Source organism: Gobio gobio (assembly GCF_949357685.1).
Source record: "Gobio gobio genome assembly, chromosome: 14".
Classification (NCBI taxonomy): domain Eukaryota; kingdom Metazoa; phylum Chordata; class Actinopteri; order Cypriniformes; family Gobionidae; genus Gobio; species Gobio gobio.
Window position 1 is genome coordinate 51,203,571 of NC_137107.1, and position 27,770 is coordinate 51,231,340.

Here is a 27,770-nt window from a genome sequence, read left to right on the forward strand (position 1 = left end):
CCTCCTCAAAATGAAGAAAATCAGTCAAATGCAGAATCAGAGAACTATACAAACCTCCAATAATTAAATGTTAAATAAAACAACTATTTTTATGCATAATCTACCTTTATATTTAATTGACCAATGTCTGCTGCTGACCTTTGATGATGAAAATTACTAGATTTTTTGTTTTTATTGGTCAAACTTTTTCCTCCTGCGTCCTCTTCTCCATTATCCAGAGCTGCGCCCTCTAGTGTTCATGAGGGAATCTGCAGTTTTACTTATTATTTTAATTTTGGTATGAAGAGGTCTTTACAGTTGCACAAAAATATAACTTTTTTTTGTAATAAAAAAATAAATATAAATAAATAACAAGCCCAGCCCAGGTGAGAAAAAGTAACGCAAAAGTAACGTAACGCATTACTTTTCTTAAAAAGTAACTAAGTAACTCAATTAGTTACTTTTTAAGGTAGTAACGCAATATTGTAATGCATTACTTTTCAAAGTAACTTTCCCCAACTCTGGTAGAGACGTATTATTACATAGAGACGAGCCTAAATCTACTCTACAACTGTAGCCCAATATATTCTGTCAATTAAATTTTTTTTAAACCGAACTTTTATTTTGACGGGTTGCCGTGAAGACCTTTGAGTGTCTGTGTTCATGATAGGACAGTTTTCTCAAATGAAACGGTAAATTCTCATGAAGTGACGGTTTATGCGTTCAGCTGGTCATCCAGTCCATAATTTCTCTGTAATTGCTTTGGTGTTTTCGCTGTATATATCGAGGAAAGATCGGAGAGGCGGCAGACCTGTGGCTGGCTCTGAGCTCTGGCCAACTTTAGCCGTTTCACCTTTACTAACCTCTTCAAACTGGGCAGTTCCGCGAGGGGATGGAGTTTAAAGCATAGATATGTATACATAGATGCCCCATTAGCGACTGTTTCTATGGGCCGCTATACGTTAGCCGTCCGCCATTTTCGAACGGTTAAAGCGTGAACGCACTTTGTGAATATTCAAATGTTGCCTGTGCGTCTGCAACCGTAGTTATACACACGCTTGTATGAAATTAATATCTATACATCAATAGACTGCAATGACAGCAATAGACTGTTAGGATTTCGTTCATCATTAATGGTAGATAATTCTGCATATTCTAAAAAAATATTGGTTAAAATATTGGTCATTAATATTGAGAACCCTACAGACACATTGCTCAGCTTTTAATGAACGCACTGAACTCATTATAAACACGTTCATTGGAAAGAAATCATAAACCATCAACCAGTCAGCCATCAAAGTAAATAAATTATAAAAAAAGTAATAACTTAGCTAGTAATGTGTTTAATAAACATCAATATAGCCTATTTATTCAACCCATGTTTTAAGTAATCATCCTAAAATAAACGTCATAAAATTATCAATATCACAATTTTAAACCATTTTTACTCAAATTATTATACATTTATTTAAAATATGAAAACATAAACATTGTCACCTGTGATTTTGTGTTTGTGTTCTTCTTCGGGAATGTAAATCGCGCTGGGCTTTACAGAGGCTGTTGTTTTTTATGCGAGTGATGATTGACAGCATCTGAAGTGTTGACCGTTCTAAAATGGCGGCGCGTCGACGTGCCTGGAGAGGTCGAATGAGGCATCTACGTATACATATCTATGGTTTTAAGTGTCTAATTGGGTTTGTCATGGTGTGCGCTTTCCTAGTGGTTCCCCGCGGTTTATTTTGACCTTACAAGTTTTACAAGTGGCATAATTAGTGTCGTCTTCGCTCACAGTAAAAAAACGATCAATCGGTGCATCTCTAATAAAGACATGAACACACACGGCATTAAACCCTTTGTTTTTTCTCGATTCGATGACACCAGCACCCGCCATTATCAAAAAGCGTCTTTATGGGACAGGAAGGGTCCGTCCCCAAACTGGTCCCACAAAGTTGGGAGCATGAAATTGTCCAAAATGTCTTGGTGACGCATTAAAAATTCCTTTCACTGGAACTAACCCCTGAAAAACAACCCCACCCCATAATCCCCCCCTCCACCAAACTTTACACTTGGCACAATGCAGTCGGGCAATCGCCAAAGCCAGACTCGTCAAAAAGAGAAGCGTGATTGGCTTAGATAGATGGACCTCTCAAACGTTATGCTAAGGAGAAAATCCAATGCAACTTTGAGGGGACCAATGACTGCTCCGCTAATGACATTGGACGTCAACCACACGGCAAACGCTTTTATATTATGTCTACTTTCTTTGTATAATAGTTTCAGAGCTACTGGCGGTGCGAATGCAATCAGGAAAATGACCCTAGGGGAACATTTAGTTCTCTCTGGGAACCGCCCTGATGTGTATTTCCTAGAACTACCCGGTGCGAAAGCCACTATTATTGTGCATATTTTGACAAGGCTAGAAAAGCAATACAAGTTTTTCAGGAAGGGTTGTTTTTTTATTTTTATGCAATGCAGGCAGTTGCTTCAGACAGTGGCATGAAGCCATCAAAACATCACTCAATGGTGATAATCGTAATTAATAATCGCAATTACAATTTCAAGGGATTATTCGACAATTACGATTTTTTTTTTTACTACCGTTCAATATTTTTTCTTGAAAGAAATTAATACTTTTATTCAGCAAGAATGTGTGAGATTTAAAAAAAAGTGGTATTTAGAAAAAGAGTGGGACCCACGAATAGACTTTTGTCCACTGTAGTGCACATTATTGTAGTGAATTTGTCTGACATCATAACAAGTCACCGTTTTAAGTCTGAATGTCCTGTAAAGAGCACATTCGGGGCTTCGCAGAGATACCACATGATACAACAACTTCTCCTTGGTCTTTAAAAACGGCTAACATTAATGTTTAGCACTATTAATTTTCAAATGGTTTGTTATAAATCAACGTCTCAGAAAACGTTGTGGGGTTTCTAATCAAAATATGACTTTCTGTTACAAAAAAGGGCATTGATTTCATAAATGTGTACTTTAGTGGACGCCATAAAACATGTTTATCCGGCATTCTGGAGACACAACAAGTGAATAGGGAAAGAAATTACATATCAATAATTCTATGAAACATTAGATACACTCTAAAAAAAAAAAAGGTTCTATATGGCACCAAAAATGGTTCTTGGCTCGTAATCATAGGGGAACCTTTTTTAGTGCTATATAGCACCAATTTTGGTGCTTCAGTGGTTCTTCAGCGGTTCTTCAGAGGTTCTTCAGTGGTTCTTCAGAGGTTCTTCAGCGGTTCTTCAGCGGTTCTTCAGCGGTTCTTCAGCGGTTCTTCAGCGGTTCTTCAGTGGTTCTTCAGCGGTTCTTCAGAGGTTCTTCAGTGGTTCTTCAGAGGTTCTTCAGTGGTTCTTCAGCGGTTCTTCAGCGGTTCTTCAGCGGTTCTTCAGCGGTTCTTCAGAGGTTCTTCAGTGGTTCTTCAGCGGTTCTTCAGTGGTTCTTCAGCGGTTCTTCAGCGGTTCTTCAGCGGTTCTTCAGTGGTTCTTCAGCGGTTCTTCAGAGGTTCTTCAGTGGTTCTTCAGCGGTTCTTCAGTGGTTCTTCAGTGGTTCTTCAGAGGTTCTTCAGCGGTTCTTCAGAGGTTCTTCAGTGGTTCTTCAGTGGTTCTTCAGCGGTTCTTCAGTGGTTCTTCAGTGGTTCTTCAGTGGTTCTTCAGCGGTTCTTCAGCGGTTCTTCAGCGGTTCTTCAGCGGTTCTTCAGCGGTTCTTCAGAGGTTCTTCAGCGGTTCTTCAGCGGTTCTTCAGTGGTTCTTCAGCGGTTCTTCAGTGGTTCTTCAGCGGTTCTTCAGAGGTTCTTCAGTGGTTCTTCAGCGGTTCTTCAGTGGTTCTTCAGAGGTTCTTCAGCGGTTCTTCAGTGGTTCTTCAGAGGTTCTTCAGCGGTTCTTCAGTGGTTCTTCAGCGGTTCTTCAGCGGTTCTTCAGCGGTTCTTCAGTGGTTCTTCAGCGGTTCTTCAGAGGTTCTTCAGTGGTTCTTCAGCGGTTCTTCAGTGGTTCTTCAGCGGTTCTTCAGCGGTTCTTCAGTGGTTCTTCAGCGGTTCTTCAGAGGTTCTACAGAGGTTCTTCAGCGGTTCTTCAGCGGTTCTTCAGAGGTTCTTCAGTGGTTCTTCAGTGGTTCTTCAGCGGTTCTTCAGTGGTTCTTCAGTGGTTCTTCAGTGGTTCTTCAGCGGTTCTTCAGCGGTTCTTCAGCGGTTCTTCAGCGGTTCTTCAGAGGTTCTTCAGCGGTTCTTCAGCGGTTCTTCAGTGGTTCTTCAGAGGTTCTTCAGAGGTTCTTCAGAGGTTCTTCAGCGGTTCTTCAGCGGTTCTTCAGAGGTTCTTCAGTGGTTCTTCAGAGGTTCTTCACCGGTTCTTTGACTAAGGTGCTATATAGCACCTCTGAAGAACCGCTGAAGAACCACTGAAGCACCAAAATTGGTGCTATATAGCACTAAAAAAGGTTCCCCTACACTCTAAAAAAAAAGGCTCGTAATCATAGGGGAACCTTTTTTAGTGCTATATAGCACCAATTTTGGTGCTTCAGTGGTTCTTCAGCGGTTCTTCAGAGGTGCTATATAGCACCTTAGTCAAAGAACCGGTGAAGAACCTCTGAAGAACCGCTGAAGAACCTCTGAAGAACCGCTGAAGAACCACTGAAGCACCAAAATTGGTGCTATAGCACTAAAAAAGGTTCCCCTATGATTACGAGCCAAGAACCATTTTTGGTGCAATATAGAACCTTTTTTTTTTTAAGAGTGTATGATTACGAGCCTTTTTTTTTTTAGAGTGTATTATTATAAAAATGTTGCCAATTATTACTCACTCACTAAGAACACATTAAAGGGATGATGAATTGAGAAATCAACTTTCCTTTGAGCCTTTGATATATCAAAGTTAATCGTGATATAAGAATATCCTGTAAGTTTCAGAGCTGAAAACGTCCTTGTTAGTCAAAGAAAAGCTTTTATTGACACCAGGCCCAGAAAACGAGAGATCTCAGAATACGTCGACCACTGATGTCATAGGACGCAGAAACGCCGCCTCAACAAATGAATATGTGCGCCTGCTTCTGTAGCCCCGCCCACCGACTCGAGGAGATAAACGGGTCGAGCTACAAGGCAATAAACAGACATTACGTTTGTTCGCTTCATTTAACCGCGGATTCGTTTGTAAACAAGACATCGGTTGAGACTGGATTTGCAGACATATTGAGATTAAAGCACAATGCTGTGCCTTCTATATTGGATCCGACAGGAACGCTGCAACACACACTGATGTGAGTAAAACGTGTGTTTATATGTGTTAGTGTTGCATTGTTATAGATCGTTTGATATCTATTGATTACACAGGCTGGAGAAGCTGTTATTGGTTCATTCGGGATCAGACTCAGACTCGCAAAGCCAAACGTCTCGGGCGTTTTTCATGTATTTTTCAGACAGGCTATAGTGAAATAAGATTCCTTTCTTGTGTGCGTTCGTGTGTCTGTGTGTACGGTTCACGGTTATATCCACTGATGATCGGGCGAAATGATACCGAAATATCATTCCAGTCAATCGCGGGTGGATGAGAGATGAATCTTTGTGTTTGTTTGATAAAGACATTTTGTTTCTCCAGACGCTTTCAAAACAATTCCCCACATCAAAACCACATCAGAGCCTCAAAACCAGTGCAGAAAAAACCCTATTACTGAATCATTATGATGTTTCTGAATGTAAAAACCATACGAACGTCATAAGTTGACCTCAGACAACAGTATAACAAAATAGAGTGCTGAAGTTATGACTTTGTAGGCCAAAACGCGGAAGTGAGTTTGCATTTTAGCCCTTCCGGTTCCCTCGCCCTAAAGTCTATGGGTTTTTTGAATGAGTTTTTGCTAAATCGCCTGAAATAAGGTCTGTGGTTAACAAAGCCTATAAATATTTTCACGTTTTGATCTATGACATAAAACACATTAGTTAAAACCAGGGCTCTGAACCGGTTCAAGGAACGAAAACGAAAACCGGAAACGATCTGAATTTTAAGAGGAACAAAAACGAAAACGAAATCAAAATCAATTTGAATCGTTCTGAACAGAAACGTTAATTTGAAATGACCATTAACCGGTTAATAACGTTATTTTATCGTTCTCTTTAATATTGTAATTTGGCAGTGCCCAATCATGAACAGAGTAGTCCAGCATGTGGCGTTGACGGATCAAGCGCGAGTGAAATGTCATCTGTGAATCTACCGGTAACGCAAGTCAGTATGAGCGCGCATTTACACGCCTTCAGTACATTTGTTTCCCCGCTGAGGTCATCAATGAAAGCGCAGGTATTGGAGGACATTCTTTTCGTACGTTTAAATAAGCAGTGCGGACTTTAAGCTCAAATAGTCTGATTTAGGCTAGTTTGTGGATTTCGTTTAAGCCTATCCAAGTAGGCTATAGCATCTATCAAACATTTTTCCTATAGTCTTTCAGATTGCCAATACAGCTCAATGTTTTCTATATAGACGGCTGATGCTTCGTATTAAATGCTATGTTATATTGCATTAAATGATCAAGCTTTATTAGCTGACTGAATTTGATTATGGGATGCAGTGTTGCGCAGTGTTTGCTTTGAAATTAGCAGTTGACGGTGCATTAAAAGAGCAATGGTTATCCAGTTTATTTATTCTTTATTCATGCAATTTTTAAAACAAGTCGTGTTGAAAAAAAAGTGATGTACAAAGAATGTTCTCACTCTTCTGAAAAGAATAGGCATATACAGGCCACTTTCTGCTCCATTAAAACAGGTCAATATTTGTCCCGCTGTTTATGCTTTGTAATTAATGCATGTATTTCTGTTGTGGTTTTAAAAATGTTATGAAATAAATATTCAAGTTTAATTATCATGCGTTATAGGCTATTATTATTGAGTGAAAATAAGTCTTTATTTATACATATTTGTTTAAAGTATAGGCTAAATTAAAATAACGTTATTAACCGTTATTTTTTCAAATCAAACCGTTTTCGGACCAGTAATGTTTAATGAGGAACGCAAAAACGGAAACGTTAAAATATCGATTCTGCTCGGAGTGAACCTATTTATATTTTTTTTCAGTTTTTTAAGCCCTGGTTAAACCTGCTTGTGATTTTTTTTTTTTAACTTTGTGTCTTAAAAACGCTGGTTGCTAACAAGTTGCTAAAAGGGACTACATCCTTTGGCGGGGACTTTAGACGTCATCGTGACAAACAGGAAATCTCTCACTAGCCCGCGTTTCAGCCTTATGAAGAACTTATGTGGCGTGAATAAATCACGCTATTCCCGCAAAGTTGGACGCTTGTACATTTTGAGTTTACTCTCTTTATTCGCGCGTGACATTCACTTCACAACAGACGTGAATTCGCCTCATGGGCGGGGCTTCCGCCAGCGGCTCGTCTCGTTGAGAAATGGCTGACATGGGCTGTGTTTACACGTCTTTTTGTGTTAAAATCTACTGTTAATGTGTGACAAAACGTAGTTTTAAGACTTTTTCAGTCGATAATGTAGTAGTTTAAAGCTCAAATCAGTGGTTTATTTATATAAAGAGTGCCAATTTGAACATTTTATCTGCCGTTGTCGGAGTTGTGAGCTCCAGTGGATCAGCGGCGCTCAGCGCTCGTCAAAGCCGGTGAGATCAGCCTTTCCTCAGCCAGTTCTTCTGCCGCTGGCTCTGATGTCTCTGTGGCGTCTCGAGCTATAATTCGTCTTGTAACGGCCGATCTTTGGTCTCATGGATCTATAATTTGTTCCCTGGCAAATCGTTTAGGCTGAGGGCAAAGATAAGTTTCATTACTTTATATTTTTAGGCTATAACTGTACGTTGCAGTTGTAAGTTAGCCTACTAGCACTGACTTTGAATGTTTGACTGAATTGTTTGCTTTATTTAATGTATAGCTTATATATATATTTTACTTATACCTTTGTATTATTGATCATACATAAACTTGCATTTAACAAAAAGAGACTGGGTTGTGTTTCATGTCATTTAATGTTATCACAGTGATAATCATATTGTCTTAAAAAAACATTAACAAAAGATAAATCTTAGAGAGGCACGCATAAACAAAATTAGTTTCTAACATTTTTGGAAAAAACGAACGGGCAATATTTCTCATGAAAAAGTGGATAAGTGGATACATTTTGGATTAATTTGTAAAGATTATCTTGATAGACAAAACGTGTAAGGGTCATAACTCTTTGTTCAACACAGATGTTTTTGCCTATACATGCAATTTCATGTCATTTTATTTAGTCCTGGTGTCAACTACAGAGGACATGTCATAACATATGAATAAAATATAATTTTAAATTTTTTTTAATGTAATGACATGGAAAAATACTAAATTCAAAACACAGTTTTTTTTCTGGGTCCCAGGAGGTTATTGCTGTTCAATTGGACTTTTTTTTATCCATCAATGAATCCTGATATAAGTATCACAGGTTTCCTAAAACATCCAACATTGATAATAAATCCTCATATTAGAATGATTTCTGAAGGATCATGTGACGCTGAAATAAATAACACATCCATAACTTTATTGTGTTTTACATTTACTAAATAAGAAGGAATCAATTTGGGAAATATATCAGTATGCAAAAAAGAAAACCCTAAACATGTCTGCTTATGACCAAATCAAATTTATGTTTGTATATGATACAGTTTATATACATTTCCCAAAATTCCCCATATTAATTTCCCATGGAAATTTCCCACCCCTTTGCAACCCTAATCTTAATATATCTTGCTTCATTTGTGAGTCGTGTAGTAGCTTAAAGTGATAGTTCACCCAAAAATTAAAATTAGGCCATGATTTACTCACTCCCAAGTCATCCGAGGTGTGTGTGACATTCTTCTATTTCTTTCAGACGAATAAAATTAAAGTTATATTAAAAATGTTCAGGCTAATCCAAGCTTTATAATAGCAGTAATAGTTGCTCTGTTTTTGAAGTCCATTAAAAAGTGCATCTGTCCGTCATATAACTGCTCCACGCGGCTCTGGGGTGTTAATAAAGGCCTTCTGAAGCGAATCGATGCTTTGTGTAAGAAAAAAATCCATATTTAAACATTTTATTTCATTTTTTTCTATGGCTCTGCATCAGCTCGCGCCATCACTTCCGCCCGAATAAGGTCAAAATACCGGCGCAATCATATATATATATATATATACATAGATTCCTCATTAGTGCCTGCGCAGATTGGTCGAATGAGGCATCTACGTATATATATCTATGATCACGCCAGTATTTTGACCTTATTCGCCGGAAGTTATGGCGCTGGGAATACTAGATGACATTCGTCTGATAAGAGGTAAAAAAATAACATAAATACTGTTGGGTTTCTCACAGAAAGCGATGCTTTTGTGTCTTTAGACATCAATGTGTCGCCACGAGCCGCAGGGTTTAATAAGGATTCGTATGTCTGTGTGTTTTTACTCTCATAGCTCTCACACTCTAAAATATCCCCATTGACATCATTATACGACTATCACACTGCAACAGCTGGAGATAAATATCTTCATTTGTGTTCTACTGAAGAAACAAACACACCTACATCTCTGATGCCCTGGGGGTGAGCAGATTAACATAAACATTTTGTTTTTGGGTGAACTATCCCTTTAATTCACCCTTCGCCGCAAGTTTGATTGACAGGCGATCTGACCAATCACATCGCCGAATCTGCCATTTTGTTAGTTAGATTAACGTCGGTGGACTTGAACTTGGAAAAACGGTGTGTGTTGAAAAACATTTATTTTACTGTTCATTCATGTTTATTTTGTGCTTATCAATGAACTAGATTCAGAGATGATGGGTTCACGAGCAGCGATCTCAACACATTAATTACATAATAACATTTTAATATCAAAAGTTACTTGCTCTGTCCTGTCTGTCGGTGTGTTGTCAGTGTCCTCTTTGCTCCGGGATGTATTTTTAATGGCTTGTCGGACATAGCAACTAGGGATGCAACAATACAGTTAGTCCACGGTTCAATACACACCTCGGTTTTTAACCACGGGTTTCGGTTCGGTTCGGTTCTGATGGCTTGTCACATACATTTTTTTGCTATTCTATTTTAAGCGACAGGAACAGCAAGAGGTTAAGGAGAAAAAAGACTATTTTTTAATTGCAATACTCTTTCTTTATTTTACTTAAAAGAATTGAAAAACCTTACTTAAACTTAAAACTTTACTTAAAAAAACCCTTGTACACATTCCTAGTGTGTTGTATAATATAAAATAAATATATATAAAGATTTACACTGGGAGCTCAGAGCTGTACAGCAGCATTTAAGTATGAAATTGAATGAATAAATGTAAAAATAAAACTACATAGACGTCACTATAAAATATACACTGATTATTATTAAAGCTGCTGTATTAGTTCTTCAGTCAAGAGCAGTGAGTGATTTTCTCTTTGTCTTTTTTTGTTGTATTAACATTAAATGTATAGTTCACTCAAAAATGAGAAATGAATTCAGGTTTGGAACAATATTAGAGTGAGTAAATAATGACATAATTTTAGAGGTGAACTGTCCCTTTAAGGACGGCGTGTTCAGGCTGCGCTGTTGTCAATGTAAGACCTGCGCGCATCTAATATACACACACACGCTATTTTACTTTCACTTTAGACATAACCGACTGTGTTTATGTAAACCTTGTGTGTGTTTGACAGTATTATCGCAGTAAGACTACTTAGTCCAGTAATCTCGTGTTTGACAGTATTAACGCAGTAAGACGACTACTTAGTCCAGTAATCACGTGTTTGACAGGCGTTTAGTGCGCGCGCTCTGAAAAGCTCATGTTAAAACCGCGCACACGCCGGCAAGGCTTTAAAACGCATGCAAATAATGAACTTTGGTGATTGTGAATAACTCTAGTGTCCTGTGAGTATAAATCTAACACTAACCTGATGTGAATGTATGTCGCGTGGTCAGTATAATGGGATGGAGGCAAATGATAGAATTAGTAGAAAAATACTTAATTAAATGCAAAACCGAAAAACCGCAATTCACAGGCGCGAATTGAACCGTGAATGCCGTACCGAACGGTTCAATATTATATTGAGAATTGTGGCATCCCTAATAGCAACAGTAACTAAAGGGGCGGGTCTTTGCGAACGGTTAATTCTGGTTGTGTTGCCAGTCGTTTCTGCCAAGTGTTTGGTTCATGTTGTGGTGACATCTGATCCTCCTCAACACGAGTGATGATTGACTGAAGTGAACGTGTTGTAATTCTGTCTCTCTCTCTCTCTCTGTGTGTGTGTGTGTGTGTGTGTGTGTGTGTGTGTCCGCAGCCCAGCGTGTTGATCGTCAGTTATATTGAGTCGGGGAAAGCGGCCGCCCAGTTCGGCTTCTACCAGCAGGTGGAGTGGAAACCCGACGACTCCATGATCGCAGTGGCGGTGAGTAAAACACGTGTGTGTGTGTGTGTGTGTGTGTGTGTGTGTGTGAGGTAGATTTACATGTAGTCCTGTTTATGTACACATGATGATGACCGTTTCTCCCACAATCCCATGTGGCGTCACTACAGTAAATCTTGGTGAATGTTGATTGTTTTGTGTCTTCACGTCGGCTCTGTTTGATCTGATATCTGTGGTTTATAAAAGCGAGTTCTGCGCCGAACGCTTCCTGCATTAAAGCATGAGTTCACTTCAAAATGAACATTTCCTGATGATTTCCTCACCCCATCTCATCCAAGATGTTCGTCTGTCTTTCTTCAGTTCAAAAGAAATTACATTTTTTTAAGCTGTCAAAAGATTAATCGCATCCAAAATAAAAGTGTGTTTACATAATATGTGTGTGTACTTAATTATTATTTATATATAAATACACACACATTCATGTATATATTTAAGAAATATTTGCCTGTATATACATTTATATAATCTATAATATATATAAATATAAATGTTTTATATATAAAAATAATATATTTTTCTTAAATATATACATGCTTGTGTGTGTATTTATATATAAATAATAATTAACACAGTACACACACATATATTATGTAAACACAAACTTTTATTTTGGATGCGATTAATCGCAATTAATCTTTTGACAGCCCTAATTTTTAGTTTTAATTTTTAATAACAAAGATAAATGAAAACAAAAATAATCGTCCACCCCTAGTTCAGGTGTGTTTGTTTATCTGGATGTTCTTGATGTTAAGTTTTAGGTTGATATAACCATATATTACCAAGTCAAAGAGTTTTTGGTATTTAAATATTGGCATTACATTTTTTGTTTGTTTACATTGATGTCAAAATTATATATTTATTATATACATTTTTGCTAAAACACTGCTGGTCACTTTCAGAAGTTGTAGCGATGCTTTCTTTTCCCAGAAAGAATGTGAAACACATTTTTTGTTTTTATATAATTGAAATAGATTTTATACCCTTAAAGCAATATCGCATCGCATTATTTAACAAGGATATCGCATTTTTCTTCAATATCGCACAGCCCTAGAATTATGTCCATTATGTGCAGAAAAATCCTAGAATGTTTTCCTCAAAAAACGTCATTTCTTTTCCACTGAAGAAAGACAGACACGAACATCTTGGATGAGATGGGGTGAGGAAATCATCAGGAAATGTTCATTCTGAAGTGAACTCATGCTTTAAGATCTGTGTGTGAAAGCTGTGAAGGAAAGGACGGTTCTGGACACAGTGTTGTTTCTCTGTCTTTGCCTAATAGTGATTTATGTGGATTTAACGCATTTTGAAATGGAAAATTGTAGTTTTGTGTCTTTAGTCGTGTGTTGAACGTGTCCCTCAAACAACCAGTCCTTCTGAAAATCCTCCGAGTTGATTTACACAGTCTGTAGTTTTGCAGGTCTTGGATATGGAGGTTGCTTGATTCATCATCTTGTTTCTTCAAGCAAAAATATTCCCTGTATGTTCATTTCTGTAGAAAGCGGCTAATCTCAGCCTAGCCTAGCGAGCCGCCCACACTGCAGTATTTTAAGGCATCATGGATGAAGCCTGATCCAAAAGTTAGGCGGCATAATCATTCCAGCGCTCATCATGTCCTCCACAGAGGAGGCGATTGTTTGACTGTTAATGTGAGTTTGTGCAGTCGAGCGTCCGTCCGTCACTTGTGGAGGCGCGGCGTACAGTGAACACACACACACACACACACACACACACACACACTGGCGTTTCTCTTTTGTTTAGAGGCATAATTGCTGTCATTCTGCTCTATTAATGCAGACAGACAGAGGAGAGCTCGATGTGTCTCTTCACATCACAATACAGAGCATTGACTAATAGTACACGCGCGTGTGCGTGCGTGAGTGAGTGAGTGAGTGATGGGAAGGTTTAGGGGCAGTGTGTGTGTGTGTGTGTGTGTGTGTGTGGTGTGTGTGTGATGGGTAGGTTTAGGGGCAGTGTGTGTGTGGTGTGTGTGTGATGGGTAGGTTTAGGGGCAGTGTGTGTGTGGTGTGTGTGTGATGGGTAGGTTTAGGGGCAGTGTGTGTGTGTGTGTGTGTGTGTGTGTGTGTGTGTGTGTGTGTGTGTGTGATGGGTAGGTTTAGGGGCAGGGGCAGTGTGTGTGTGTGTGTGATGGGTAGGTTTAGGGGCAGGGGCAGTGTGTGTGTGTGTGTGTGTGTGTGTGTGTGTGTGTGTGTGATGGGTAGGTTTAGGGACAGGGTCAGTGTGTGTGTGTGTGTGTGTGTGTGTGACGGGTAGGTTTAGGGGCAGGGGCAGTGTGTGTGTGTGTGTGTTTGATGGGTAGGTTTAGGGGCAGTGTGTGTGTGTGTGTGTGTGTGTGTGATGGGTAGGTTTAGGGGCAGGGGCAGTCTGTGTGTGTGTGTGATGGGTAGGTTTAGGGGCAGTGTGTGTGTGTGTGTGTGTGTGTGTGTGTGTGATGGGTAGGTTTAGGGGCAGTGTGTGTGTGTGTGTGTGTGTGTTTGATGGGTAGGTTTAGGGGCAGTGTGTGTGTGTGTGTGTGTGATGGGTAGGTTTAGGGGCAGTGTGTGTGTGTGTGTGTGTGTTTGATGGGTAGGTTTAGGGGCAGTGTGTGTGTGTGTGTGTGTGTGTGTGTGTGATGGGTAGGTTTAGGGGCAGGGGCAGTGTGTGTGTGTGTGTGTGTGTGTGTGTGATGGGTAGGTTTAGGGGCAGTGTGTGTGTGTGTGTGTGTGTGTGTGTGTGATGGGTAGGTTTAGGGGCAGTGTGTGTGTGTGTGTGTGTGTGTGTGTGATGGGTAGGTTTAGGGGCAGTGTGTGTGTGTGTGATGGGTAGGTTTAGGGGCAGTGTGTGTGTGTGTGTGATGGGTAGGTTTAGGGGCAGTGTGTGTGTGTGTGATGGGTAGGTTTAGGGGCAGGGGCAGTGTGTGTGTGTGTGTGTGTGTGTGATGGGTAGGTTTAGGGGCAGTGTGTGTGTGTGTGTGTGATGGGTAGGTTTAGGGGCAGTGTGTGTGTGTGTGTGTGTGTGTGTGTGTGTGTGTGTGTGTGATGGGTAGGTTTAGGGGCAGGGGCAGTGTGTGTGTGTGTGTGTGTGTGTGTGTGATGGGTAGGTTTAGGGGCAGGGGCAGTGTGTGTGTGTGTGTGTGTGTGTGTGTGATGGGTAGGTTTAGGGGCAGGGGCAGTGTGTGTGTGTGTGTGTGTGTGTGTGTGTGTGTGTGTGAGATGGGTAGGTTTAGGGGCAGGGGCAGTGTGTGTGTGTGTGTGTGTGTGTGTGTGTGTGTGTGTGTGTGTGTGTGTGTGTGTGTGTGTGTGTGTGATGGGTAGGTTTAGGGGCAGTGTGTGTGTGTGTGTGATGGGTAGGTTTAGGGGCTGTGTGTGTGTGTGTGTGTGTGTGTGTGTGTGTGTGTGTGTGTGTGTGTGTGTGTGTGTGTGTGTGTGTGTGATGGGTAGGTTTAGGGGCAGGGGCAGTGTGTGTGTGTGTGTGTGTGTGTGTGTGTGATGGGTTAGGGTTAGGGTTAGGGTTAGGTCACTTGTGGAGGCGCGGCGTACAGTGAACACACACACACACACACACACACACACACACACACACTGGCGTTTCTCTTTTGTTTAGAGGCATAATTGCTGTCATTCTGCTCTATTAATGCAGACAGACAGAGGAGAGCTCGATGTGTCTCTTCACATCACAATACAGAGCATTGACTAATAATACACGCGTGTGTGTGTGTGTGTGTGTGTGTGTGTGTGTGTGTGCGTGAGTGAGTGAGTGAGTGATGGGTAGGTTTAGGGGCAGTGTGTGTGTGTGTGTGTGTGTGTGTGTGTGGTGTGTGTGTGATGGGTAGGTTTAGGGGCAGTGTGTGTGTGGTGTGTGTGTGATGGGTAGGTTTAGGGGCAGTGTGTGTGTGGTGTGTGTGTGATGGGTAGGTTTAGGGGCAGTGTGTGTGTGTGTGTGTGTGTGTGTGTGTGTGTGTGTGTGTGTGTGTGATGGGTAGGTTTAGGGGCAGGGGCAGTGTGTGTGTGTGTGTGATGGGTAGGTTTAGGGGCAGGGGCAGTGTGTGTGTGTGTGTGTGTGTGTGTGATGGGTAGGTTTAGGGACAGGGTCAGTGTGTGTGTGTGTGTGTGTGTGTGTGACGGGTAGGTTTAGGGGCAGGGGCAGTGTGTGTGTGTGTGTGTTTGATGGGTAGGTTTAGGGGCAGTGTGTGTGTGTGTGTGTGTGTGTGTGATGGGTAGGTTTAGGGGCAGGGGCAGTCTGTGTGTGTGTGTGATGGGTAGGTTTAGGGGCAGTGTGTGTGTGTGTGTGTGTGTGTGTGTGTGTGTGATGGGTAGGTTTAGGGGCAGTGTGTGTGTGTGTGTGTGTGTGTTTGATGGGTAGGTTTAGGGGCAGTGTGTGTGTGTGTGTGTGTGATGGGTAGGTTTAGGGGCAGTGTGTGTGTGTGTGTGTGTGTGTGTTTGATGGGTAGGTTTAGGGGCAGTGTGTGTGTGTGTGTGTGTGTGTGTGATGGGTAGGTTTAGGGGCAGGGGCAGTGTGTGTGTGTGTGTGTGTGTGTGTGTGTGTGTGATGGGTAGGTTTAGGGGCAGTGTGTGTGTGTGTGTGTGTGTGTGTGTGTGATGGGTAGGTTTAGGGGCAGTGTGTGTGTGTGTGTGTGTGTGTGTGATGGGTAGGTTTAGGGGCAGTGTGTGTGTGTGTGTGTGATGGGTAGGTTTAGGGGCAGTGTGTGTGTGTGTGTGTGTGTGTGTGTGTGTGTGTGTGTGTGTGTGTGATGGGTAGGTTTAGGGGCAGGGGCAGTGTGTGTGTGTGTGTGTGTGTGTGTGATGGGTAGGTTTAGGGGCAGGGGCAGTGTGTGTGTGTGTGTGTGTGTGTGTTATGGGTAGGTTTAGGGGCAGGGGCAGTGTGTGTGTGTGTGTGTGTGTGTGTGATGGGTAGGTTTAGGGGCAGTGTGTGTGTGTGTGTGTGTGATGGGTAGGTTTAGGGGCAGTGTGTGTGTGTGTGTGATGGGTAGGTTTAGGGGCAGTGTGTGTGTGTGTGATGGGTAGGTTTAGGGGCAGGGGCAGTGTGTGTGTGTGTGTGTGTGTGTGATGGGTAGGTTTAGGGGCAGTGTGTGTGTGTGTGTGTGTGATGGGTAGGTTTAGGGGCAGTGTGTGTGTGTGTGTGTGTGTGTGTGTGTGTGTGTGTGTGTGTGTGTGATGGGTAGGTTTAGGGGCAGGGGCAGTGTGTGTGTGTGTGTGTGTGTGTGATGGGTAGGTTTAGGGGCAGGGGCAGTGTGTGTGTGTGTGTGTGTGTGTGTGTGTGTGTGTGTGTGTGATGGGTAGGTTTAGGGGCAGGGGCAGTGTGTGTGTGTGTGTGTGTGTGTGTGTGTGTGTGTGTGTGAGATGGGTAGGTTTAGGGGCAGGGGCAGTGTGTGTGTGTGTGTGTGTGTGTGTGTGTGTGTGTGTGTGTGTGTGTGTGTGTGTGTGTGTGTGTGATGGGTAGGTTTAGGGGCAGTGTGTGTGTGTGTGTGTGATGGGTAGGTTTAGGGGCAGTGTGTGTGTGTGTGTGTGTGTGATGGGTAGGTTTAGGGGCTGTGTGTGTGTGTGTGTGTGTGATGGGTAGGTTTAGGGGCTGTGTGTGTGTGTGTGTGTGTGTGTGTGTGATGGGTAGGTTTAGGGGCTGTGTGTGTGTGTGTGTGTGTGTGTGTGTGTGTGTGTGTGTGTGTGTGTGTGTGTGTGTGTGTGTGTGTGTGTGTGTGATGGGTAGGTTTAGGGGCAGGGGCAGTGTGTGTGTGTGTGTGTGTGATGGGTAGGTTTAGGGGCAGGGGCTGTGTGTGTGTGTGTGTGTGTGTGTGTGTGTGTGTGTGTGTGTGTGTGTGTGTGTGTGTGTGTGTGTGTGTGTGTGTGTGTGTGTGTGTGTGTGTGTGTGTGTGTGTGTGTGTGTGTGTGTGTGTGTGTGTGTGTGATGGGTAGGTTTAGGGGCAGGGGCAGTGTGTGTGTGTGTGTGTGTGTGATGGGTAGGTTTAGGGGCAGGGGCTGTGTGTGTGTGTGTGTGTGTGTGTGTGTGTGTGTGTGTGTGTGTGTGTGTGTGTGTGTGTGTGTGTGTGTGTGTGTGTGTGTGTGTGTGTGTGTGTGTGTGTGTGTGTGTGTGTGTGTGTGTGTGTGTGTGTGTGTGTGTGTGTGTGTGTGTGTGAACTGTACAGTGTGTTCTGGAGCATGTGTGTGAATTAAATCCCGATGGATCTGGTTTGTTAAATGACGCTTGAACCATTTAAGGTATTGAAGACTTCTTAAGGCGTCTCATATGTTGGGGATGGAAAAGCTGAAACTGCCTCAGGGCTTCGGTCAGGCACTCTTGAGATTTTGGTAGCACGAAAATAATTTAACTAGCCCAAATAAAAAAAATCTTGCATTAAAAAAAGAAAAAGAAGTATTTTTATGTAGAAAATTAGTCGACATATCAAATCAAAAACACAAACAAAAACGCATGTGTTTGGTTTGAACTGAACTGAAATTTCTATGAATTTCCATCCGGACACTTTCTGTCTCTGAGATGCTCTGACCACAAAACCATATCAGTGGCAGATATGACTAATAACCTTTCTCCATTTTCGTCATTGAAGACAGTAAACACAGGTTTAACTGATATTTATATGTTTTATGAATCATTTTCATAGACATGTTGATTTACTGAAGGCTAACCGGAAAGCTGGGTAACTAAAGTTATTAAATTAATTCACAATATGCACACAATCATTATTAATCTTATGCCCAATACAAACTTTATTACTGAGAGCTACACATGGAATTATTAATTTACAATATGCACACATTTATTACTAATATCACTTTGTTAATATTTCTTGTTTGTAAATTATATTATAAATGACATTTCATAGGCCTATTTCAATTAAAAATGGCAAAATTAGACAAAAGTTTATTAATTATGCTCAATATTTTTGTCATTTGTTTAACATTTCTGACTTAAATAAGCAGCTGTCAAATATGAAATGTTTAGTTTAGCTTCATATCTCGCACTTGACTAAGATTCGCGCTCAGCAGCTTCTGTGAACATAAAGCCCGCCTGCTCTGATTTGATTGGTTTTCTCAGATATGTTGACATTGACGAGCGGCGACAGACCAATGAGAGCTCAGATCAACACACACACACCTCTGCTTCTGACGTGCGCTCTATTCGCCGAAGAACATGCGGATTAAAAGACGGGATGAAGCCGACGCCTTCATATGTTTCAAAGGTTAAAAAGGGCCTAGTGCCCTAGAATACAGTGATTGTGCCAGATATTCCTTCCATTGATCCATCACACACACACACACACACACACACACACGTGCTCCAGACCCGTCTGTGGTGGTGCTGATGGTTCTGTGGGATCGTGTGTGTGTGTGTTCAGACACCAGAGCTCTGGGTTTCCCTGACGTCACTGGTGCAGAATTACAGCAGCTCCTCCTCCATCTCCGCTCAAATGTCTTCATCACACTACACATGCAGATGCTTAGTGTGTGTGTGTGTGTGTGTGTGTGTGTGTGTCCGGAAGAGTCCAGAGCGCTTCTGTTTATACTGTAACAGAGAGCCCAGAGGATCATGGGATATCTGGGTTTGCCAAGAACATGTTCCAGATCACATTTCGCCCATTATTAAAAGACGAAATGGCATAAAGAAATGCTTATGACATCTGATCACAAGGAATATAGAAAATAAACTCATTGCTGTAATAAATGTCATAAAATCGTAACATTGATGCTTTCTGTGTGAGTGTGTGTGAGTGTGTGTGAGTGTGTGTGAGTGTGTGTGAGTGTGTGTGAGTGTGTGTGAGTGTGTGTGAGTGTGTGTGAGTGTGTGTGAGTGTGTGTGAGTGTGTGTGAGTGTGTGTGAGTGTGTGTGAGTGTGTGTGAGTGTGTGTGAGTGTGCGTGAGTGTGCGAGTGTGTGCGTGTGTGTGCGTGTGAGTGTGTGTGTGAGTGTGTGTGAGTGTGTGTGAGTGTGTGTGTGACAGTGTGTGTGTGTGAGTGTGTGTGAGTGTGTGTGTGTGAGTGTGTGTGAGTGTGTGTGAATGTGTGTGAGTGTGTGCGCGAGTGTGTGCGCGAGTGTGTGTAGATTGTGAAATGTGTGAAGTTGCAGATTAAACCGTCCTAAAGCTTTCTCTGAATTGGCGTCTGAGATCTGATGCGCTTCATCCGTGATCCTCCAGCCGATCCGCCTGTGCTTTCCTCTTCCTGAGCGTCTCCTGAGCGTCTCCTGAGCGTCTCCTGAGCGTCTCCTGGGCGTCTCCTGGGCGTCTCCTGAGCGTCTCCTGAGCGTCTCCTGAGCGTCTCCTGGGCGTCTCCGTCTCCTGAGCGTCTCCTGGGCGTCTCCTGGGCGTCTCCTGAGCGTCTCCTGAGCGTCTCCTGGGCGTCTCCGTCTCCTGAGCGTCTCCTGGGCGTCTCCTGGGCGTCTCCTGGGCGTCTCCTGAGCGTCTCCTGAGCGTCTCCTGGGCGTCTCCTGGGCGTCTCCTGAGCGTCTCCTGAGCGTCTCCTGGGCGTCTCCTGAGCGTCTCCTGGGCGTCTCCTGGGCGTCTCCTGAGCGTCTCCTGGGCGTCTCCGTCTCCTGAGCGTCTCCTGGGCGTCTCCTGAGCGTCTCCTGAGCGTCTCCTGAGCGTCTCCTGAGCGTCTCCTGGGCGTCTCCTGGGCGTCTCCTGAGCGTCTCCTGGGCGTCTCCTGAGCGTCTCCTGGGCGTCTCCTGGGCGTCTCCTGGGCGTCTCCTGGGCGTCTCCTGAGCGTCTCCTGAGCGTCTCCTGGGCGTCTCCTGAGCGTCTCCTGAGCGTCTCCTGGGCGTCTCCTGGGCGTCTCCTGGGCGTCTCCTGAGCGTCTCCTGAGCGTCTCCTGGGCGTCTCCTGGGCGTCTCCTGGGCGTCTCCTGAGCGTCTCCTGAGCGTCTCCTGAGCGTCTCCTGAGCGTCTCCTGGGCGTCTCCTGGGCGTCTCCTGGGCGTCTCCTGAGCGTCTCCTGAGCGTCTCCTGAGCGTCTCCTGGGCGTCTCCGTCTCCTGGGCGTCTCCGTCTCCTGGGCGTCTCCTGAGCGTCTCCTGAGCGTCTCCTGGGCGTCTCCTGAGCGTCTCCTGAGCGTCTCCTGAGCGTCTCCTGAGCGTCTCCTGGGCGTCTCCGTCTCCTGGGCGTCTCCGTCTCCTGGGCGTCTCCTGGGCGTCTCCTGGGCGTCTCCTGAGCGTCTCCTGAGCGTCTCCTGAGCGTCTCCTGAGCGTCTCCTGGGCGTCTCCTGGGCGTCTCCTGAGCGTCTCCTGAGCGTCTCCTGGGCGTCTCCTGGGCGTCTCCTGGGCGTCTCCTGAGCGTCTCCTGAGCGTCTCCTGGGCGTCTCCTGGGCGTCTCCTGGACGTCTCCTGGGCGTCTCCTGAGCGTCTCCTGAGCGTCTCCTGGGCGTCTCCTGAGCGTCTCCTGAGCGTCTCCTGGGCGTCTCCGTCTCCTGAGCGTCTCCTGAGCGTCTTCTGGGCGTCTCCTGGGCGTCTCCTGAGCGTCTCCTGGGCGTCTCCGTCTCCTGAGCGTCTCCTGAGCGTCTCCTGAGCGTCTCCTGGGCGTCTCCTGGGCGTCTCCTGGGCGTCTCCTGAGCGTCTCCTGGGCGTCTCCTGAGCGTCTCCTGAGCGTCTCCTGAGCGTCTCCTGGGCGTCTCCTGAGTGTCTCCTGGGCGTCTCCTGAGCGTCTCCTGAGCGTCTCCTGAGCGTCTCCTGGGCGTCTCCTGGGCGTCTCCTGAGCGTCTCCTGGGCGTCTCCGTCTCCTGAGCGTCTCCTGAGCGTCTCCTGGGCGTCTCCTGAGCGTCTCCTGAGCGTCTCCTGGGCGTCTCCGTCTCCTGAGCGTCTCCTGAGCGTCTCCTGAGCGTCTCCTGGGCGTCTCCTGGGCGTCTCCTGAGCGTCTCCTGGGCGTCTCCTGGGCGTCTCCTGAGCGTCTCCTGGGCGTCTCCGTCTCCTGAGCGTCTCCTGAGCGTCTCCTGGGCGTCTCCTGAGCGTCTCCTGAGCGTCTCCTGAGCGTCTCCTGGGCGTCTCCGTCTCCTGAGCGTCTCCTGAGCGTCTCCTGGGCGTCTCCTGGGCGTCTCCTGAGCGTCTCCTGAGCGTCTCCTGAGCGTCTCCTGGGCGTCTCCTGAGCGTCTCCTGAGCGTCTCCGTCTCCTGAGCGTCTCCTGAGCGTCTCCGTCTCCTGGGCGTCTCCTGAGCGTCTCCTGAGCGTCTCCTGGGCGTCTCCGTCTCCTGAGCATCTCCTGGGCGTCTCCATCTCCTGGGCGTCTCCTGAGCGTCTCCGTCTCCTGAGCATCTCCTGGGCGTCTCCATCTCCTGGGCGTCTCCTGAGCGTCTCCGTCTCCTGGGCGTCTCCTGGGCGTCTCCTGAGCGTCTCCTGAGCGTCTCCTGGGCGTCTCCGTCTCCTGGGCGTCTCCTGAGCATCTCCTGGGCGTCTCCGTCTCCTGGGCGTCTCCTGGGCGTCTCCTGAGCGTCTCCGTCTCCTGAGCGTCTCCTGAGCGTCTCCTGGGCGTCTCCTGGGCGTCTCCGTCTCCTGAGCGTCTTCTGAGCGTCTCCGTCTCCTGGGCGTCTCCTGAGCGTCTCCTGAGCGTCTCCTGGGCGTCTCCGTCTCCTGAGCGTCTCCTGAGCATCTCCTGAGCATCTCCTGGGCGTCTCCGTCTCCTGGGCGTCTCCTGAGCATCTCCTGGGCGTCTCCGTCTCCTGAGCGTCTCCTGGGCGTCTCCTGAGCGTCTCCTGGGCGTCTCCTGAGCATCTCCGTCTCCTGAGCGTCTCCTGAGCGTCTCCTGAGCGTCTCCTGGGCGTCTCCTGGGCGTCTCCTGGGCGTCTCCTGGGCGTCTCCTGAGCGTCTCCTGGGCGTCTCCGTCTCCTGGGCGTCTCCTGAGCGTCTCCTGAGCGTCTCCTGAGCGTCGCCGTCTCCTGGGCGTCTCCTGGGCGTCTCCTGAGCGTCTCTGTGGCGTCTCCTGGGCGTCTCCTGAGCGTCTCTGTGGCGTCTCCGTGGCGTCTCCTGGGCGTCTCCTGGGCGTCTCCTGAGCGTCTCTGTGGCGTCTCCGTGGCGTCTCCTGAGCGTCTCTGTGGCGTCTCCGTGGCGTCTCCTGAGCGTCTCTGTGGCGTCTCCTGGGCGTCTCCTGAGCGTCTCTGTGGCGTCTCCGTGGCGTCTCTGTGGCGTCTCCTGGGCGTCTCCTGAGCGTCTCCTGAGCGTCTCCTGAGCGTCTCCTGAGCGTCTCCTGGGCCTCTGTGCGGACTCTTCTGGGTTTGGGTGTTTAGTCTCTCCGAAACACCAGACTCCTCCAGACAGCCTGTGAGCTTCACATCGGCTAATCGATGGAGCATCATGGGTAATATTGGAAGCTTATGGTGCGTTCACACCGGACGCGATTCGCGCGAGGGATTTACATGTTAAGTCAATGCAGAGACGCGAAATGGCATTCTGCGGCGCGATTCGCGCGATTGAGGCGGCGCGAAGGACGCGAATTGAGCGTTTTGAGCGTTTTCGCGCGAATCGCTCAAGTTGAAAAATCTGAACTTTGGCGGATATTTCGCGCCGCGATAACCAATCAGGAGCTTGCTCTAGTAGTGACAACAATGAGGAGAAAATCTGTATATTAATATCTGGTTCAGACAATATGATTATCACTGTGATAACATTAAATGACATGAAACACAACCCAGTCTCTTTTTGTTAAATGCAAGTTTATGTATGATCAATAATACAAAAGTATAAGTAATGTATAACAAGCTATACATGAAATAAAGCAAACAATTCACTCAAACATTCAAAGTCAGTGCTAGTAGGCTAACGTTACAACTGCAACGTGCAGTTATAGCCTAAAAATATAAAGTAATGAAACTTATCTTTGCCCTCAGCCTAAACGATTTGCCAGGGAACAAATTATAGATCCATGAGACCAAAGATCGGCCGTTACAAGACGAATTATAGCTCGAGACGCCACAGAGACATCAGAGCCAGCGGCAGAAGGACTGGCCGAGGAAAGGTTGCCCTCACCGGCTTTGACGAGCGCTGAGCGCCGCTGATCCGCTGGAGCTCACAACTCCGACAACGGCAGATAAAATGTTCAAATAGGCACTCTTTATATAAATAAACCACAGATTTGAGCTTTAAACTACTACATTATCGACTGAAAAAGTCTTAAAACTACGTTTTGTCACACATTAACAGTAGATTTTAACACAAAAAAAGACGTGTAAACACAGCCCATGTCAGCCATTTCTCAACGAGACGAGCCGCTGGCGGAAGCCCCGCCCATGAGGCGAATTCGCATCTGTTGTGCAGTTAATGTCACGCGCGATTTGCGCGAGTAAACTCAAAATGTACATGCGTCCACCTTCGTGCGAATCGCGTCTGGTGTGAACGCCACATAAGATTGGCATCGCTGTTTCCAAAGCATTCCCAGGAGTTCTGTGATTGGCTGGTGAACTTCAGTCGTCCCAGAAACAGACCTGTGTGGGCTGACAGTGAGAAAACCTTCATGAATATTTCCCACAATCCTGCAGAGATGAAGCTGAAAATAATCCAGTGTTCATCTCCCGGCCAGCTCGTGTGTGTGTGTGTGTGTGTGTGTGTGTGTGTGTGTGTGTGTGTGTGTGTGTGTGTGTGTGTGTGTGTGTGTGTGTGTGTGTGTGTGTGTGTGTGTGTGTGTGTGTGTGTGTGTGTGTGTGTGTGTGTGTGTGTGTGTGTGTGTGTGTGTGTGTGTGTGGATCCGTGCTGACATCAGTCACTTACATCACATCGCCATATAGAGCAGCGTCTGTGAATATTAAACCACAAAAACACTATTAAATATGAATCCATTAGCATTTACTGTTGTCATATATGAGAGAAACGCGTCATATAAACACACACAAACTCAAAGGTCTTCAGTCCGTCAAAATAAAAGGTTGATTTAACTTGTACTGCAGTACAGTGGATTTAAATGCATCTTAATTGTAGAAATAATAATAATAATAATAATAATAATAATAGTAATACAATTATAAATATTTTTTTATATTTAAGGAATAAACATAATTTTATTGTTTAACAAAAAAGTTTGTTTCATTTAAAATAATAAAAAGATAAATAAAATTTTAGGAGAAATTAATTTGATTACCAAAAATACATAAGAATTTGTTTGGGAAAAAATTGTGAAAAATGAAAATTAATCTATTAAAATTGTTGTTTTTATTAATTTAATTAATTACACTTATTTTTGATGATTATTAAAATGTAACTAAACCATTAAAATAGAATTTAGAAAGAAAAAAAAAGAGTTTTTGTTAAACCTTTTAATAAATTGTTGCTAAATTATATTTTAAATTGTATTGTAATTGTTTTTATTTTATTAATTAATTATATTGTATTGTTTTAAATTATAAGTTTTATGATTTCAATTAAGTAAAGGGAATTTGGAAAAAAAGTTAAGGGAATTTGTGGGGGAAATGTTTACGGAATTTTTGGGAAAATTGTAATGGAATTTTTTGGAAAAATGTAAACAGATTTTTGTGGGGAAAAAATGTACGGAATTTTAGGGGGAAATTGTAAAGATTTTTTTTTCAATTCTGTTTGCGTAATTCTTTGTAAAAAAAAAAAAAATTACGGAATTTTTAGGAAAAATTCTGTTTAGCCTGCGGAATTTTGGGGAAACATTTTTAACGGAATTTTGGGGAAACATTTTTAACGGAATTTTGGGGAAACATTTTTAACGGAATTTTGGGGGGACATTGTAACAGAATTTTTGGGAAAAATTTAAATGCAACAACCATGGAAAACAAACATTGAAATAATGATTGTAAAGATCAGTGTGTGTGTGTGTGTGTGTGTGATCTTTAGGAAGGCACCAGGGAGTTCAGCGATCAGCACAGGAAGATAAAAGCATACACACACACACACACACACACACACACACACACACACACACAAAGTGCTCCGCTCAGCGCTTCTGTTGATGTGGTCAGAAGAACCCAGCTCAGATTTCACATCAGCAGCAACACATTCACACTCACTGCGTTTCTCACTTCCTCCTTCATCTGCCACACACTCTGAAACACACTCGTTCGTGTACACACACACTCAGCCTGTGTGTTTTAATCAGGCAGATCCAAACGAGCATGTGTTCAGACACACACACACACACTCGGAGGCAGAAATCACCTCCTGGAGATCATCTGCAGCTCGAGCAGTTTACATTTATTTGTATTTTTTATTTGATTACATTTTTTATTGAATTTTTATTTTATTTAGATTTTAGAATTAAATTTATTTTTAGCTCATTTGTTTACTTTATTATATTTTAATCTTTATTTGACTGTTTATTAGTTTTTGTATTATTATTATTATTATTGTTGTGTTTTATTTTTGCATTTTTGATTGTATTGATTTAGATTTTAAAATGTAATTTATTTTTAGTTTTTGATTTAATTCATTATTTTTTTATTGTTTTACTTTTTCTTATTGTTTTAACATTAAAGGGGTGATTCCGTGGTTTTTTCTAGGCTTGGTTGTGTTTATGGGGCGCATTATAACATGTCTTAATACTTCTTTTTTTTTTTTTTAAACGTCGTATTTTTCTTATATTTGACCTCTATTCCACTCACTTCCTGCTTCTGTGAAGCCCATCCCTCCGACAAACGCAATGCTCTTAGATTGGTTTGATGGCCAAATGTAGTTTGTAGTTCTGCAACACACTCTCTCTCTTTCGTAATGACTGTGGCGTGGCCTCGCCCTCTTTGTTGCGTGTTCGCGAGGGCAGTGTTAATATGTTAATAGCAGGTGTTCATGATGTCACCAACCCGGGAAGAAGCTTGTTGTAGTCCAAACCGGCCATTTTTGTAGGCAATAAACTGCCATAACTTTAAAAGACACAACGAGACACACAAAAACAAATTATTTTTATTGTATTATTATTATTTGATTTTATTGTATTATTATGGTGTGTTTTGCTGTGCTCCCGGTCACTGTTAATGATTGTGTCCCCGGTGTGTGTGTCCCCGGTGTGTGTGTCCCCGGTGTGTGTCCCCGGTGTGTGTCCCCGGTGTGTGTCCCCGGTGTGTGTCCCCGGTGTGTGTCCCCGGTGTGTGTGTCCCCGGTGTGTGTCCCCGGTGTGTGTCCCCGGTGTGTGTGTCCCCGGTGTGTGTGTCCCCGGTGTGTGTGTCCCCGGTGTGTGTGTCCCCGGTGTGTGTCCCCGGTGTGTGTCCCCGGTGTGTGTCCCCGGTGTGTGTGTCCCCGGTGTGTGTCCCCGGTGTGTGTCCCCGGTGTGTGTGTCCACCGTGTGTGTGTCCCCGGTGTGTGTGTCCCCGGTGTGTGTGTCCCCGGTGTGTGGGTGTGTGTTCCCGGTGTGTGTGTCCCCGGTGTGTGTCCCCGGTGTGTGTCCCCGGTGTGTGTCCCCGGTGTGTGTGTCCCCGGTGTGTGTCCCCGGTGTGTGTCCCCGGTGTGTGTCCCCCCGGTGTGTGTGTGTCCCCGGTGTGTGTGTCCCCGGTGTGTGTGTCCCCGGTGTGTGTGTCCCCGGTGTGTGTCCCCGGTGTGTGTGTCCACCGTGTGTGTGTCCCCGGTGTGTGTGTCCCCGGTGTGTGTGTCCCCGGTGTGTGTGTCCCCGGTGTGTGTGTCCCCGGTGTGTGTGTCCCCGGTGTGTGGGTGTGTGTTCCCGGTGTGTGTCCCCGGTGTGTGTGTCCCCGGTGTGTGTGTCCCCGGTGTGTGTGTCCCCGGTGTGTGTTCCCGGTGTGTGTGTCCCCGGTGTGTGTCCCCGGTGTGTGTGTCCCCGGTGTGTGTGTCCCCGGTGTGTGTGTCCCCGGTGTGTGTCCCCGGTGTGTGTCCCGTGTGTGTGTCCCCGGTGTGTGTGTCCCCGGTGTGTGTGTCCCCGGTGTGTATGTGTCCCCGGTGTGTGTCTCCCCGGTGTGTGTGTCCCCGGTGTGTGTGTCTCCGGTGTGTGTGTCCCCGGTGTGTGTGTGTCCCCGGTGTGTGTGTGTCCCCGGTGTGTGTGTGTCCCCGGTGTGTGTGTGTCCCCGGTGTGTGTGTGTCCGGTGTGTGTGTGTCCGGTGTGTGTGTCCGGTGTGTGTGTCCGGTGTGTGTGTCCGGTGTGTGTGTCCGGTGTGTGTGTCCCCGGTGTGTGTGTCCCCGGTGTGTGTGTCCCGGTGTGTGTGTCCCCGGTGTGTGTGTCCCGGTGTGTGTGTCCCCGGTGTGTGTGTCCCCGGTGTGTGTGTCCCCGGTGTGTGTGTCCCCGGTGTGTGGGTGTGTGTCCGGTGTGTGTGTCCCCGGTGTGTGTGTCCCCGGTGTGTGTGTCCCCGGTGTGTGAATGTTTTGTTTGTGTGTTCTGGAATGCCGGCGTTTGAACACTGACTTCTGTGCGGATCCTCCACCGCTGAGCCAACAATAACAGGAAGGAGTGACATTCCAAGGGCCTTTGTTTGAGTTTCTGGGTCACGTTTGGCT

General features: G+C 45.0%; 1 protein-coding gene across 1 annotated transcript in view; it reads left to right on the forward strand.

Moving 5' to 3' along the window:
• Positions 1-27,770, forward strand: part of ric1 (RIC1 homolog, RAB6A GEF complex partner 1) — a 96,403-nt gene that overhangs the window by 17,275 nt on the left and 51,358 nt on the right. Inside the window, exon 2 of the mRNA XM_079835904.1 lies at positions 11,258-11,365. Coding sequence (XP_079692030.1) covers positions 11,258-11,365 — 108 coding nt within the window. The remainder of the gene's footprint in view (positions 1-11,257; positions 11,366-27,770) is intronic.